General features: G+C 35.9%; 1 protein-coding gene and 1 long non-coding RNA gene across 2 annotated transcripts; one reads left to right on the top strand and one right to left on the bottom strand.

The window, feature by feature from the left end:
• The first annotated feature begins 663 nt into the window (after positions 1–663).
• LOC107778150 (uncharacterized) lies at positions 664–5077 on the top strand. The gene is made up of 2 exons (XR_001646338.2): positions 664–1009; positions 4781–5077. It is a non-coding gene; the product is annotated as an uncharacterized LOC107778150 (long non-coding RNA).
• A 1079-nt stretch (positions 5078–6156) lies between these two features.
• Positions 6157–14833, bottom strand: LOC107778149 (ubiquitin-conjugating enzyme E2 10). The gene is made up of 5 exons (XM_016598351.2): positions 14697–14833; positions 14474–14559; positions 8474–8601; positions 7096–7200; positions 6157–6480 (listed from the first exon to the last, which is right to left on the bottom strand). The coding sequence occupies exons 2-5, from the start codon at positions 14541–14543 to the stop codon at positions 6337–6339; spliced, it is 447 nt and encodes a 148-aa protein (XP_016453837.1). The 5' UTR covers positions 14544–14559; positions 14697–14833; the 3' UTR covers positions 6157–6336.
• Between the last annotated feature and the right edge of the window lie 2968 nt (positions 14834–17801).

Below are 17801 nucleotides of genomic sequence, written 5' to 3'. Positions count from 1 at the left end.
AATCAGCGTTTGCAAAGTCATTGAAAAATAATTATTATTTTGCTGCAATACTGAAAGTTCCGGCATAATATACTAGAGATTGGTGCACCTGCGTATGAACTTCCAGCATATTATGTAGGAACTCCAGCACACGGAAAGTTCCAACATAATATACTGGAGATTGGAGCACATGTTTATGAACTTCCAATATATTATGTTGGACCAATATATTATGCTGGAACTCCAGTATATTATGCTAAAAGTTCACATGTAAAAAATTTGAACTCCAGTATATTATGTTGGAATATTTTTCGGATTTTGAACAGTATTTTCGTTCAAATTTATCTTTACATAAAAAGTGACTAAATTTCGATTATTTTTAAAATTGTGACTATTTTTCAATTACCACATATAAATCTGGCTATTTTTTAATTTCCTAACTCCTCGTAAGCGCAAAACTCTGGCAACCCAAAATGGGGTAAATAAGATCCTGACACGTGGAAATATATGGACCGCCGATGACGGTGGGAAACAATAATCACATGCCATTTCCGAGACATGCGTCGTGGACCCCACATTTTTCCCGTCGACAAGAATACCGATTACCGATTCTCCCGGTTTACCACTCACTGAATCCAACGAAAAGCCGTAAATAAAAACCATATAAACAAAATACTCTCCATTATTACAACCTTTCATCCTTCAAATATTCACATTATTTTCATAAAAATTTGTATTAATTGTGATTTTTTTAAAAGGAAATCGTCTTGTTTAATTTTCTCTCTCTGCGCACGGCTCTCTTTCGAGAGATCTTTTCGTTTGAGGCTGTTCGCAGAGAGAGTAAGAAAAAATTAAGAATTAATTGAAAAGAGAGATTTAATAATTTAAAAAGAGAACAAAAAAATGGGTATGGGATCTGATAAATTGATGTTTGGTTTCGTTTTAGTATTTGTTCTCTCGATCATTTTGCCTGCTGTTCAGGGACAAGAAGGTTTTGCTCCGGCACCGGCACCGGCTCCGACCAGCGACGGTTAGTTTTTCTTTTTTATATTTTATTTTCTCTTTTGCTTTCAATGGTAATTCATGATTTAAATATAGGATCTAGGATTTTATTTGACAGGTTCAACTTTTTATTACTGATGTAAGGAGTATATTTTTAAAAAAATTGGTGATTTTTAATGTATGTGTCGAAAATATTGGATTCAGTTCCCGCCAATTAATATATAGTAGTTCGAACATGAAAAAAGACAGCATATTGTATAAAGTATATTGTATAAAGTATCTCGCGTTCACGTAGGTACGCCTAACCTAGTGCAAGCATTAGTGACTATTTTTACGGCTTGAACTGATGACTTATAGGTTATACGGATACAAGTTTACCGTTGCTCTAAAGATCCCTTCAAACTAGTTTGACCATGATTTAGATATTTTTAGTGAGAGGTATTTAGGATTTTATCTGATGGATTCAACCTCTTACTATTGAACTTATTACATATAATTGAAATTATGGTTTCAAACGTAATATCATCTTCCTTTCAAAAGTTGAGTTAGTTTTCTGAGTTCGGTTGAACGCATTGATTGCATACTCAATCTATCAATTAATATATAATTCGAGTTAAAGACAACTTTTGGTTGGATATGGATGTTCTATTTATGTATAGTGCTGAACTGCTGATTGTGTTTGGTTGAAATGATAAAATGAATTAAGCAAAGAAAATTGGCTTGTTGATTTTCCAGATCTCCCGTGCCAATATTCAGATCTATGTTTTATTTTTGTTTTCCCACCTGATGTTCAGTTTGCGACCCGACTAAATTCGGATTCACGCCGGGAAGTCCCACATTGGGATAAAGCGCTCTCTAACAAAGTTGACTTCATACACAGAGCTCGAATCTGAGACTTCTGGTTAAGGATGAAGGAGTACTTACCACTCCACCACAATCCTTGTTGGTGATTTATAACTTGTTTGGTCACGCTTTTGAAAGACCAAAAGTGCTTATTCAAAACAAACACTTATGTTTAGAGATCTTATCGTGTTTGACCGAGCCTTTGATGAAAATGATAAGTGTATTTCAATAGTACTCCTTCCGTTCACTTTTAATCGTTCATTTTGGACTTTTCACGCTCCTTAACAAACAATGATCGACATAAGTATTTTACCACAATAACCTTGTTAATTGATTCGTTGGGTTTGTTGTTGTTAACCCTATTAATTGATACTTAGTATCAATAATTGAAACCAAATTCCCATACATAATTATAGTAGCCAATATGAAGAATCAATGTTTAACATTAATTTTTTATAGAAATTAGCACTTTACAACGCATCCATCTCTTTAGTTTAAAAGCTTGATCTTCATCTCTCTGTTTTGAATTTTTAATTTTAATATTCTTTGAATCTTCAACCATTTTAAGTAAGTCCTCTACTTCAATATTTGTGGAAATTTCAAGTGTTTCTTTCAATATGTTTTTCACATCTTTGTCCATTTCTTAAATGTGATGCTCACAAATATTTTTGACTAACCGAGAGTTAAAGAAAAAACTTTTGAAGAAAAAAATATTCCAAAGAAGAGAACAAAGATTAAGTAGAATTTTGTGTTAATTAAGAGGGTTAACGAAGAGTTCTTTGTCAATCCCAATATTAAGCATTGGCTAGCTAAAATTGACCATTAAGCCGTTGTCTAGTATTCTAAAAATATATTTTTATTTTTAGTTGTCACTTTTAGTATATTAAGAGACAATTTTTTCCCTTGTTTTATCCTTAATTCATTTACCAAGACTTCTTCAAAAATTAATGGTCAATTTTAGCTCATCAATGCTTAATATTGGGATTGGCACAAAACTTTCCATTAACCCTCATCGTTAATACAAAACTCCACTTAAAGTCATCTTTTGTTCTCTACTTTAGAATATTTTCTTTTCTTCAAAAGTTTTTTTTAACTCTCCAGTTAGTCAAAAAAATTGTGAGAATCTTCTTTAAGGAATGGACGAAGATGTGAAAAACATATTGAAGGAAACACTTGAAATTTTCATAAATATCGAAGCAGAGGACTTACTTAAAATGATCGAAGATTCAAAGAATATTGAAGTTAAAGATTCAGAAAAGAGATATGAAGATCAAGCTTTTAAACTAAAGAGATGGATGAGTTGTAAAATATTGATATCTATAAAAAAAAATATTGGAACTTCATATTGGCTATAATAATTACGTATGAGAATTGGTTTCAATTATTGAGAACAAATATCAATTAGTAGGGTTATTGTGGTAAAATACTCATGTCAATCATTGTTTCTCAAGGACGTAAAAAATCTAAAGTGGACAACTAAAATAAACTGAGGGAGTAGCATATATTTTCCAAATTTCAGTGCCAATACTTATTTATCGTACTCTTCCTTGTTGCTCTCTCCTCGACAAACTTTATTTGTTCCAAAATTTCTTGCATTTATTCCTTCAAATTTCTCCTTACGCTTCAATTAGTAGAGTAATCACGTGATACATTTAAGCGAAAAATAAGGGGTATTTTAGCTTAGGCAAAGACTATTCAATATCTTCTGGTTGTTACTGCTTCTTCGATATCATATTTCTTTTATATACTATTGTGACTATATATTGTCGGATTATTCCTACGAGAGAAAGTTTTAAGTACCTTGGATTTATTATTCAGGGGATGGGGAGATTGATGAAGATGTCACACATCATATTGGGGCATGATAGATGAAATGGAGACTCGCTTCTGGTGTTTTGTGTGACAAGAAGGTGCCACCAAAACTTAAAGGTAAGTTCTACAGAATAGTGGTCATGCTGGTTACATTGTATGAGGCTGGGTGTTGGCCTGTGAAGATCGCCCATGTTCAAAAGATGAACGTAACAAAGATGGGGATGTTGAGATGGATGTGCGGGCACACCAGGTTAGATAGGATTAGGAATAAGGTTATTCGCGACAAGGTGGGTGTGGCCCCTATTGAAGACAAGATGCGGGAAGCGAGGCTTAGGTGGTTTGGACATGTGAGGATGAGGAGTATAGATGTCCCGGTGAGGAGATGTGAGAGGTTGACATTGGAGGGCCTACGGCGAGGTAAAGGTAGGCCGAAGAAGAAATGGGGAGAGGTGATTAGGCAAGAAATGGCGCAGCTTCAGCTAACCGAGGATATGACCCTTGATAGGAAGGTGTGGAGGTCGAGAATTAGGGTAGGTGGTCTAGATTGTTCATACCGGTGGTATTAGTACGCACTCTCGCATTCTGTTGGTAGTACGTTTCTTTGACCACCCGTCGTTTTCTTTCATTTTGATCATCTTATTATCGTGTTGTTTTTATGTTGCTTTTACATGGCTTTTTGGTGTTGTCGCTTCTTGTCTATCTCTTAATTAATGTGGTGCTTATGTTTTCCTGAGCCGAGGGTCTATTGAAAACCACCTCTCTACCTTCACAAAGGTAAGGGTAAGATCTGCGTACACACTACCCTCCCCAGACCCCACGATGTGAGATAATACTGGGTATGTTGATGTTGTATACTATTGTGATTATGATTATCTTGACTCGGGGGTCTATTCGATAACAATCTTTTTACCTGCACAACATAGGGATAAGGTTTGCGTATACTTTACTCTCATCAGACTTCACTTGTGGGATTACACTTGGTATGTTGTTGCGAAGACTTTTAAATGTCTTTCTTAACGAATGTGTAGCTGCCTTGAAACATAAATCTGTGTTTTCTCGTGCGTGTTGGCCAGGACATCATGGTTATTTAAAAAAACAGTAAGCATGGAAGTGTTTTAATTGATTTGTGGTAATTGTATTGTAGGTACAACAATTGACCAGGGGATTGCATGTGTATTAATGTTGTTGGCTTTGGCAGTGACATATCTTGTTCATGCAGCTGATGTTCAATATAATTAACTTCTAAAAGAACAATGGATTTATTGAAGATCATTCGTATTGAGAGTGCCTAGGTTATGGGATTTGTACAAGGTTTTTCTTGTAATTTGTATTATACCTAGGACACATGAAATTTAGTCATCTTTGTTTAGGATTCTAACTTTTGAGAAGCTATCTATTTTGAGAATCCGACAATATTTACATATTCTTGGTTTTGCTACTCATTATTCTGCATATTGTCTTATTCTTATACTGTGGAGATTAAGAGGAAACTAAAATGTGATGTGTGATCTTCCAGAAATTGGTACACGTTTTATGTATTCTTGGTTTAGCTACTCATTATAAGTACGTCTTTGTTGATTTCTTGCACCAAAAGAACTGAAACAAATTATTTTCTACAATTTAAAAAAAAAAATCTAATTGTGGACCTATTCTAATAAAGACATAGGGAATAATATTCACAAAATTGCACCGGTTGTCGCACTAAGAGACTGGTCTTTAATATCGTCCCTTTTATGACTTTATTGCAAAAATAGATTTCTTTCGTCAAGATCACCATAGTTCTTCAATATTTGAAGCTTGAAATTATTTGGGGGTGAAAATTGAAAGTTAATGATTGATTATTATTAAAATTGTTTGAGTGTTATTAATTTGTGCTAAAAAATTTAGTTCATATATTGATTTAGTGATTTGCTTTAAAAAAATTTAAAACTTTATTGTTGGACCTTAAAAAGTATTTAAGATGATATTATTTGATTAAATTGGTAATCATTTGTATTGGCATCTGGAGGATCTGTTTCAAATTTAAGATCATTCAGAGCAGATTTGGAACAGTTTGATCGATTGAAATTACAAAGTGGAAGAATACTTTGTTGAACAACACATAAAATTAGGCCAATGGGGTGGACTTTAAATAAACAATTTAACAAATAGGCTGTTTGTAAATAATACAAAATCATGCAAATCTGATAAAACTCGATGTGCAATTGAACAAGCACAAAATTATGTGGACAAATTTAAAGAACATTGTTGCTTTATAGACAGTTCTACTTCTCTCAACTACCGACATTAGTTAGTCGTTATTATTTTTAATGGGAAGAGAAGTGGAGAAGAAAAAGAAGATTGTTGCCTGCCTGCATGTATCACATGTTACTTCCAATTGGAAAAATTGCATTTTTCTTTTGGAGATTAACCAAAAAAATACTCAAGTTTTAAGGCTTTGGACTGCTTCACATATATGAGAGATCACGTAGCAGATACCAATGGTTAAAATGCTTACCACTTAGAACCCATCCAGCAGAATTTCAAAACCATTTAATCTTACACACATAAGGCAAATTAAGTGTTTCACAGAGGGTCACAATTCAACCTTTCCCCTTGAGTTAATTATGCATAAGAAACACAATTACTTAATACATCATAGATAAAAAAACAAAAAGATCAGAGGAAAAGGAGCACCTCCAAATACTTGTGTTTCAGCAACTAACCCATGGCATACTTTTGAGTCCAGCTCCGAGCAGTGGCTTCATACTTGCTTTTATCGGTCTTGTACATATGAGCAATCTCAGGCACCAAAGGATCATCAGGATTAGGGTCCGTTAGCAGAGAACAGATAGACAGCAGCACCTGCAAGGAACAGATACAAAATAAGCCACCACCGTATACCAGCCACAATCTGGTGTCCTGACATGTTATCTGCACTTTGATAGATCGATTATGGTTAATGCAATTGAAATAAACAAGGCACGGTTTGACCTACAAATTTCCCTCTTTTAGCTTTTCTGTTTTTATAACAAAAAAAATCTCTGAGGACCAACCGGACAATGTTCGAAACTCGCTGATTAATGTAACTACCCTTTACCTTAAACTATCTAAATACCAGGTTTTCAGTCCGCGGCAAGGTTAGTGGCATGGGGCCTAACCCACAAATTTAGCTTTCTAGAGATCAACTTCAACTGATAAGAGTCTAACTGGGAACACGGAAAATCCTGCTGGTACTCACTCAGTTTCTAATATTTACACTCTCAGCAAAAGGAAAATATTATTGCACACTTCTTTCAGTTGGTTGAATGAGAGGACAACTAGATGAATAGATGTATGCATGTGAAAGTTATACTGATCCAAAATACATTCACATTGTTAGTTCACTTTATTCAATTGTGCACAGTATTAGTCCTTGAAATTCTTGTGATGTAATTAATCGAAAAGTCAAATGTGTTTGAACCCATATCAAGACAAAACCTTGGATATTGTGAGTGCGGGGCTCCACTGTTCCTTCAAAATGTCGAGGCAAATGCTACCATTGCTGTTGATGTTTGGGTGAAAAACCTTTGTCCTAAAAGCTACCTGCACATTGTTCCATTTATAAGTTCTGAAATATCCCAGGGTTAAAAGAGTAAAGAAAAGAAAGGAGCGAGACAGCCAAAAACTATGTACTTTGGCAAATGAATGTAAGAGCACACCAAGTCCAATTCTTAAAAAATTACATAAAAAACTCAGCCCAATAAAGGATTCTGTATGGAATAAAGCAAAATTGTTAACTAGGATACCAACAAGAAAAACAGACTTTCAGATCCCCCTCTAGTTGAGAGTTCAACATAGTACTCACGAGGGAATGTTCTTGATGAAATTAACAAGATGCATGTTCTTGATTCGTAGACCAATACCGAAGAGCGTAGAGAATTCCAAGATCTCGTGATATGGCTCAATGCAACATGAACCTAAAGGGAAATCCAAGCTATCCTGCTTAGTTTTTTTTGGATGAAGGTGGTGTCGGGACCAACTTGAACACACACTTCCACTGATCCACCAAGCAAACCGCAACTAGCACACAAACACAGGTTCCAGGTAAACCAGCCTATTAAGGCTGGAGCAGAGTGCCTCACTCTGAGTGGTGTAGCTAGGATTTAAACCTAGGATCTCCAAGTTTTATTCTTGTACCTCAAACACTTACCAATCTCCTTGGTCCAAATCCAAGTCATTCTTCTTACACTTGCACAACATGCTGTAATCGTCCTCCCCAGTTCATGGCTTCAGTGGATTCCACACAAGCAAAGCTCGAGCAAAGACGACTCTCGAAAACCACTTGGGGAACAATAGTACTCTTTCTTGTAATACAGGAATGAAGAGCAAACTTGAGATGCTTTTGAGTAAACAAATAAGCACACAAGACAAACTCACAGGAATTACCATCATTACCGCGCTAACAAAATGCAGATACTCAGAAAATGGTTGAGCTTTCTTGATGCAGGTTTAATTGACCAATCTACATAAATATTACAGTCAATTCACTTAACTTTTAAGGCATGACTAACACCAACAAAATTGAGCTTTACAGAATGCCTATTCACACTAGTTTGAATTCATAAAGGGGAAGAAAGCAGCTCTCCCTAGCAAATGAGCTGTAACATACTTGGCTTAACATATTGTTGTGAACAGAGACATTTGGAACCATTGATAAATAATTGCAAGCAAAAAAGAAAAAAAAAAAAAGGCAATACATTTGATCCTGAAAAAAGAATCCCAGCACGATTTAGGAATAGTACATTGATAAGCAAACAAGCAACTTATCACGTAAGTCATCAAGATGAAATATAACCCCATGTCATAGATAGGATACCTTTGGAGGCTTAAATGGATAATCAGGCGGAAAATGAATGGTAACAAGAAACACTCCGCCAGCATAAGGACTGTCAGATGGACCCATAAGCGTTGCTTGCCAATGAAACATATCTTCAGCAACTGGGCCTGATACAAGAAACAGCATAATGATCAGAGAACAATGTTCCACATGTAGAATTATAGACCTTAACAAGTTTCACAAAGCTACTGCTAATAAAATAGCAAAAGATAAAGCAGAAAGAATCAGATAACTTTCCGCATGCAGATAGCAAACACATCTCAAGAATAAACACAGACATGGTAGGCTGGTTCAGATGCACAATCCACCTTTACCTTATGCAGATCTTTCAAAGTTTTGTATCATGTGCAATTTGGAACCTTACAATGTATCATTTAATCATTTTACTAATCACCAGAAAATCAATCATCTAGCCTTTTCTTATTTATTGTTCCTCCTGCGTTTAGTTTCATTAGGAATGAAGGGAGCAAAGCTCCTCGGATTTGTATTAAACTAAGAACGCCAGGATATAACCTCCACAAATAACATCACTGAACCAAGAATGCTAATACATGACCTCCACAAATAAGAAGCTGCAATACTACCACAAAAGAAAAAACAGACGAACTAGAAACATAAGAGTCTCTTCTAAATGCCACAACCTAATTCCTCCTGATTCTTTTTTTTGATGAAGGGTGAAACATTAATAGGCATCAAGAAGATGCAAAAGGTACAAAAAGGTAGATAACTAGCTCCAGTGCAAAAATCTATGCTAAGAACAGGGAGCTAAGGAAATCCACAAGGTGATCTGCACTAGTTACAGGGGAAAGATAAATCCAGCTAAATAGATTAACTAAGCAAATAGTCTTGAGGGAGTAGGTTGGAGTTGCGATGCCATCAAAACACCTCTGACTTCTTTCTGTCCAGATACACCAAAAAATTACCGTTGGAAGTTGGAACCATTCTCCAGATCTTCTTGATGGCTTTGTCAACTCTCCAAAAACACCAACTTTCATATGCTTGCTTTATTGTCTGAGGCATAACCCATTTCAGACCAAAAATAGAGAAGAAGAGATTCCAGATTTCACTTGCAACTGCGCAATGGAGGAAAAGATGATTATGACACTTACTGAATTTTGTTGACACATGTAACATCTGATCAGGGTTTAAGATTCTCACTATCTTGCATAATGTTAAGTGCAATATTATATGCAAAAATATTATCCACCACTATTTCAGATCGATTTAAATTAATCCCATCACTAGTAGAACCTATTAAAAGTTCCTCACTCACTTGAGTCTCGGGTTCATTGATTTCTTCAGGAATCTCAGAACTAATCAGATCTTGGGTCTTTTCAGGATATCCCTTCATAATATCATTTTGATCATTTATCGATTTTCTTTTTCTAGGATTTCGATCCTTAGAACCCAAAGGTCTACCACGCTTCAGGCATGCTTTAGGTTCACTAGCTCTCATGCTAGTAGATGGTCCTGCTGGGACATCAATTCAGATAGGCACATTCTCTGTAGGGATATGCGACTTAGTTATCCTTTTCAAATCAGTAAATGCGTCTGGCATTTGATTTGCTATATTCTGTAAATGAATGATCTTTTGGACCTCCTGATTGCATATAGGAGTATGTGGATCAAAGTGAGATAATGATGAAACTTTCCACACAATTTCTCTTTTGATTTCCTTTTTCTCTCCCCCTAATTGTGAAAAATTTGTTTCATCAAATCAACAATCTGCAAATCGAGCAGTAAATAAATCTCATGTCAATGGTTCAAGATAGTGAATAATAGAGGGTGATTCAAACCCAATATATATTCCTAACCTTCTTTGGGGGCCCATCTTACTACGCTGTGGTGGTGCTACTGGCACATATACAACACATTCAAAAATTCGTAGATGGGCAATATTTGGTTCATGACCAAAAACTAATTGTGACGGAGAATATTTATTATAATGTGTTGATTTGAGACGGATAAGTGATGTTGCGTGCAAGATAACATGGCCCCAAACAGTAGTGGGCAGTTTTATTTTCATAAGTAGTGGTCTTGCTATCAATTGCATCCGTTTAATAAATGACTCTGCAAGGCCAATTTGAGTATGAACATAAGCTACAGGATGTTCAATTTTTATTCTAACTGATAGACAGTAATTATCAAAAGCTTGAGATGAGAATTCTCCAGCATTATCAAGGCGAATAGCCTTTATAGGATAATCTGGGAATTGTGTCCTAATCGAATTATTTGGGCTAATAACTTTGCAAATGCCAGGTTGCGAGATAATAGTAGGCACACATGAGATCATCTTGAAGATGCATCTATTAGGACTATAAAATATCTAAACAACCCACTTGGTGGGTGAATAAGTCCACATATATCCCCATGTATACGTTCTAGTTAACAAGTGTAATGTTCCTCTTGCTTAAGTTGTCTTGAGTGAGACATAGCCCCTTTATAGCTATCCATTCACCTTTGCAGGCACCTTAGTTCTCCAGATATGTTTCAAGACCAGTTATCTATCATACCATTCTGGGAACAAAAGTGTTTGTAACCATCTTGGACTGTGTATTTGCCCCCCTTAGAGTGTTCCCATCTGAGTTTGTCTGGCTGTTGATCATCACTGATATGGCCTTCTAAAGAGTTGAACATAGTTAGTGGGTAACTAATCTCCCAGTCCTGTAGATTTCGTCTAAACAGGGGGCACCATGTACCATTTTCTTTGTTCTGAGCAACAGTAGATTCCTTGTTGAGTGCAATCTGGTATAGATTAGAATATATATCCATCAGTGCATTATCTCCATGCCACTTGTCTTTCCAGAATTTAACATGATCTCCTCCTTTCCCAACCTTGAAGGTTATATTTTGAAAGAACTCATCCCAGTGCTTGCTGATATTCTTCCATAGGCCAATGCCATAAGGAGTGTTTATTTTCTTTGTACACCAGTGATTATGTTGCCCATACTTAGCATCAATGATGTTCTTCCATAGTCCAGGTCTATCTTGCCCATATCTCCACAGCCACTTCAATAACATTGCTTTGCTATCCAAATATAAATCTAAAACACCCAAGCCTCCTTGATATCTTGGCCGAATTATTTTAGACCATTTTACGAGTGGGAATTTAAGTGTGGTGTTGCATCCCTCCCATAAAAATTTTCTCCTAAGTTTATCCATCTGTTTTAGGACTGAGCTTGGTATCGGGAACAATGACAAGTGGTAAGTGGGGAGACTATCTAGGACACTGTTGATGGGGGTTAATCTGCCGCCCATGGAGAGGTATTGCATCTACCATGTTGCAAGCCTTTTCTCAAACTTTTCCAGCACACCACTCCAAATTTCGTTAGATTTGAACTTGGCCCCCAATGGTAGTCCTAGATATGTGGTAGGCAAGGTACCTATATTGCAACATAGAATGTCTGCCAACTCCTCGATGTTAGGACTTGGGAACATAATTCACGAGGTACATAATGCTTTTTATCATGTTAATGTGCAGTCCATAGAGTGCCTCAAATATTATCAGCGTCGAGTTAAGGTTCAGAACTAGTGATCTCTCGTTGCCGTAGAAGATAACAGTATCATCTGCAAAGAGCAGGTGAGATACTATGACTGCGCTACAAGGGTTCCTTCCCACCTGAAAACCTTGTATCCATTGTAGTTGCTTAGCCCTCTCCAACATTTTGGTGAGTCCTTCCATAGTTCAGAAGACTAAAGAATGTTTTCTTCAATGAGGCTCGTTAAAATTTTCTATTATCTTAAAAGCAACCAGAAACCTAGCCATCTTATCCTCATACAAGAGGCACAAAGTCACTGGCGACAGGAAATCATATTGACAGACTAAATGGAAGATTCTACATTTCAAGCAAACTTCGAGAAAATATGAGAACTTTTTCCTTCTCGTTTCATTATGTTCTTTTTCCCTCATGGTTATTTTGCCATTTTCTTTCTTGGGGGGAGGAGGACTGTCTTTTCAACACACTCACATGAGCTGAATAATTAGCTGAAAGAGAAATTAATAAAACATCACGTTCTTTGTTGTCCATCGAATGAGACACCTTGAATGATGTTGTAATGGACTCTGCACCAGGTAACTAAGTTACTTGACATCATTGTGATCGCAACACAATGAAAAAACGTGGCAGTAATAAAAGTTTCAGGCTACAAAAGAAGCCAAGAGAACTGGTAGGTACTTAATTCCTCAAGCTGAATCAATAAACCTAGTTTAAATGAAAATATAACCAGCTCAAAGAGAAAAATGGAAAGTCCTAGCATTTAACTCTAGTCTCTAATTGTTACCAAGATGTTATCATCCTTTCCTTTTTGTACGCCCTTCAGTTTTAACTCTACCGTCTTCCCAATGACTCTTTTTCCCATTACCATAGGATCCAAAATCAAACAGTAACATCCTAGCTGTTACTCTTCTCCCCTGTACACCTTTCTTTCTCTATCTTTGAACTGAACGCTAAACTCTGATAGCCCCTTCAACTGTCTGCTCCTTCCAAATATCACAGCAAGCAAAATCATGTACATGGAAGTAAGTGGTATGCTCAAATCTCATCCCTACAAAAAAACTTCATGAAAGAAAAATAATGGACATAGCAGTTACCATCGTTTTTCTTCTCTCAACACCGCAGGTCCAATCTTTTCTTTGCTTTATGATGTTATTCTTGAATCTGATGAGTTTAACCTGACTATATATACAATTACTTTCGTGCTTTTGCTCTCTTTAGTAAGCACAGCATTTGATATTATTTCTTACCTTTTTCTTCAAATAAAGATTCTTTAATTATTCATCTTTCTACAGTGGAGAGGAGATACTTCTTTCCAGATATTTCATAGGCAAAACTAAATGTCAGAAGAAGCGTTCACATCCCTACTACTATTCCCGAAAAAGGCTGCAAAAAAATTAAGATTAATCTAAAACAAAAAGCATTCCAAGTTGTTTCAAATTTCCAGCTAGATTTAAAAGTCGTTTCATTTTGACCTCTAACAAGCTCAAGATTGCTCCTTTCATCAAAAATTTGTTCATCTAAGGTCCAAGTCCAGATAACCTGAGTTCTACCAGCCTACCTTTTGCAGACTAAGCAAATTTATAGTGAACCAGACTCACTGACCTTTTTTCATCATTCACTATCCCCTCACTAAAACCTGGATAATAGAAAAAGGTGAAAAGAAAAGAAAAAAACAGCAAAAATGTCCAATCATGCCCCAAAAGAACAACCTGAATTCTTCACACTTCCCACACCATAACTAAGGAATCATGTAGTCTGGAAACTAAAAAGGATAATCTTCAAAAAAAGATCAGCCAGTTTCATTTTATTAATTCTTGTAACCTCAGCCCTCACAGGAGGATCACTAGACAGGAAAAAATTCTAATCCACACGTGTGTTTTGCAGCAAGAACAAACGCATTGTGACGAGTCCTAAATTGGTGCTTTAAGGGATAGGTGGTTTATTTAATATGGCTCGGGCAATACTCACCTCTTGAGCTAGCTGTTGGAGTTAAGTTAGGCCCAATGTCCATTTCTTTAACATGATTAAAAAAAAAATTATCACTTTAACCATAGTTACTTCTTTTTTCCTGACGGCAGTTTTCGAGCCAGCCTGCGCGCTATTCCATCGGATACCTGCTACTTCCAACCAACACAGGTACCCATTAACTCTGCCCACAACGGTCTAGGCTTAGGCAGATAGAAAGAAATCACTTAGTGCTTTTTTGAACCTAAGACCTCAGGGTTCTCCTCCCACTAGGCCAAGCCCGCCCTTGTGCCACTTAACCAGCTACTTAATACATCAATTTGTCACTATTGCTTCTTCTTTTGAAAGTTAAATTAACTTGTTAGTGCAAAAACTTGCACACTTTTCATCAACAGTATTCTCAAGCAAACCTTACTCGTCAAAGCACCAGCCAATTTTGAAAAATCACCAAAAAATAAACATAAGAAAAAAAATATACAGAAGAAAATAAACGAACAGAAAGAGTTGGAGATGGTACCAGCGCTGCAAGAGGTAGGAGGATCTTTCTGGAGATCCTTGAGCTCTTTCAGAATTCGCTTGGATGCCATATTCGTTACCAAATCCCTAATTACACAAAATAAATAAAACAAAAAAACCCTAAATCAGCTCGAGCTTTACGAACAGTTTACATGTACTATGAGATATATGGATACAAATTTACAAATACTAGAATTGAAAGAGGATAAGACAATTTGTTTTACCTCAGAAATCCTCCTACTCGATTTCTGCAAAAAAGGGAGAGTTCAAACAGTGAAATAAGAGACGGTCTTTATAGACAGAAGAAGAGATTTTTTTTGTAGCAGTGAACCGTTTCGTAAATTTACTGGGTAGTTTTATTCTACGACCCCCGTTATTTTGTAAATGTGACACTTTGATCCCTTCAACGTTTCTTTAACTTCTATAATATTTTGTGCTGGTACAACAATAAAATCAAAGTGGCGCAGCGGAAGCGTGGTGGGCCCATAACCCACAGGTCCCAGGATCGAAACCTGGCTTTGATATATGCAAGGAGAGCGAAACTCCCTTTTTGCTCGTCTTTTTTAGATAATTTTTTTCTTCCTTTTTCTATTTGAATCCTTATTCTCGTATTTTGCTTATTTTTAGACTTTTATTACTACCTTTATGTTATAAAAGAAGAAGAAGAAGAAAATTGTAGAGAAAAGTAGGGAGAGAGAATTCTTATTGATTTGGGATTAATTACAATGGAATAGAACCCCTCTATTTATAGGGGGAAAGTGACTTAACCACAAAGTAACAAACCATAGAATTTCTCTAACATATAGACATTCACCTTAAATAAAACTCTATTTATAACACTCCCCCTTGAATGTCTATTCATCAGATAATGTGTCTCATTAAAATTTTAACTAAAATAAAACCCAATGAAAAAAAACTCTAGTGAAGGAAAAAGAGCACACGTGTTTAGAAATACGCTTTTCGGTTGCCTCGTTAAAAACTTTGCAAGGAAAATTCAGTGGGACAAAACCTTGTAAGGAAAAAAGAGTCCAACGTGTATTAACTCTCCCTAATGAGACAATCAATTGACATCTTTGAGCCTTTGTATTCCAATCTTGTGCACCATCTTCAAAAGATCGTTGGTATAGATTTGATAAACAAATCATCCATATTACTTGAATGAATATGTTGCACCTTGAAATCATCATTCCCGATAAAGATGTATTGTCTTCGTATGAATCATCATTTCAATATCTTTGCATAGGGGTAAAGACTCTTACTATCGTATTATCATGCTTATATTTATGGCAAGATACCTATGTGCACAAATTGCACTTAGGATGTGGTACATCAGGATCAAGAATTGTATATGTTTTAAGCGATTTAAATCCTTCAGGGATTGTCCTATAAGTTAAGTCATATAAGCCATATAAATAGACTTTAGATGCATATCAAGTTATCATGTCATGATAAACATACAAGATAGATAAAAGTGATTGCACACTCTGTTGACTTTATACTTTCAAGTGTTTGAACTACATGTCCAAAACTACATGTCTTTCATATGAAACCAATTCTATTCGAATTGTGTCTCTTCCATTTGGCCAATATTTTTGTGTCTCTATTCGATAGACTTAAGATCCTCATCTATACTTAGTGTTATGATAGATGTCGTCGACGAACATTTTATATCGGTTCCAATATTTATTCATAAAGACATAACATAGAGATCTCTTCATTTATATTTCAGGTACATGAACCTCTCCTGAGATTTTATGAAGTATTATGTCATATGATCTTCTAGATCATTTGCCTCATTATTATAATCATTTTGATTATTTGCTCCTCTTCTTTATCAAGAATATTATTTGAAACTGATTTGTCTATACGCTTTTATGATGACCCGATAGGTCATCTTTAAATTTAATAATTATTTCTTTATTCTAAAACTTCAAATAGGAACCTTTGAGTATTCCTCGACTTTTGTGCGTAGTCCATAAATTTTTTCGAAAAGATTTTATGTGAAAAAATGATTAAAATGTGAAATAGAGCTTTAAAGCTCAACTGAGTTGACTTCGGTCAACGTTTTGAGCAAATGGACCCGGATCAGTATTTTAAAAGTTCTGGTAGGTCCCTATCGTGATTTGGAACTTGGACATATGCCCAGAATCGAATTCGCATGTCCCTAGCTCAAATTATCGCCATTTAATGGAAACTAGAAATCTAAAGGCTAAAGATTTCCAAAGTTTGACCGTGAATTTGACTTTATAGATATAAGACTCGGATAGAGATTCAGAGAGTTGGAATAGTTCCGTTAGGTCATTTGGGACTTACCTGCAAAATTTGAGATTATTCCGGATTGAGTTGACATGTTTTGGCGTGAGTTATAGAATTGAAAATTTCATAAACTCATAAATCTGAATCGAGGTGTGAATTATAATTTCGATATTATTTGACATAATTTGAAACCCCGAGTACGTCTGTATTATGTTAGAGGACTTGTTGGTATATTTGTACGGGATCCCGAGTAGCTCGGTGAGTTTCAGAGTGAGTTTTGAGCAAGTCTGGGCATTTCGGCACTCTGATGTTGTTCTGGAACTTTTGGAAGTGGGCACATTTTTGAGAGCTGAGGCAAAGGAAAAATGCGGACCGCACAATTCTTCTCGCGGTCGCACTTCAGGGGGTTCTGCAGGTTCGATGGTCTGACTTCGGAAGCTTATATCTTTTAATCTATAAGAAATTTGGAAATGATTCAAAAACGGAAGTTATAGCCCTTTGAATCTAGTTTCCAGAAAAGTATACCATTAATCATTTGGACATTTGAAGCCTAATAGTGTGGCCACTATTGAAGTGCAGCCACATAATTTGGATCGCGGCCGCAGAACCCGGTATGTGCGACCGCACAAGAAAATGTGCGGTCAGCACAATGAGAGGTCAGATTATGTACTATATAACCGAGGTTTAGGGTATTATTTTATATTTGGACTTTGGAAGCTCTATTTGTGACGATGTTTCGTGGGTTTTGCAAGAAATTCATCGGGGTAAGTGATTCTAACTCGGATTTGGTTAATATACATGAATATATCATTGTTTTCATCATTCAATTTGCATTTTGAACTTCATAAACTATAATTTTAGGATTCGAATGGCAATCCGATGTCGGAATTCGATAATTTTTATATGGTTGAACTCGTATCGGAATGGGTGTTCGGATTTCGTAATTTTTTTACGGGCCCCGAAAAGTGGGTCCCACGTTGACTTTTGGTTGACTTTTCCGAAAATGACTTAAATTAAGTCTCTTTCGAATTGTGAATAATTTCTAAAGCTCAATTCGAATTGTTGGTAAATAA

The sequence above is a fragment of the Nicotiana tabacum genome, chromosome 15 (assembly GCF_000715075.1).
Source record: "Nicotiana tabacum cultivar K326 chromosome 15, ASM71507v2, whole genome shotgun sequence".
In the NCBI taxonomy this organism is placed as follows: Eukaryota; Viridiplantae; Streptophyta; class Magnoliopsida; order Solanales; family Solanaceae; genus Nicotiana; species Nicotiana tabacum.
The sequence above is the reverse complement of the archived record's forward strand: the minus strand, read 5'-3'. Positions and strand labels throughout refer to the sequence as shown.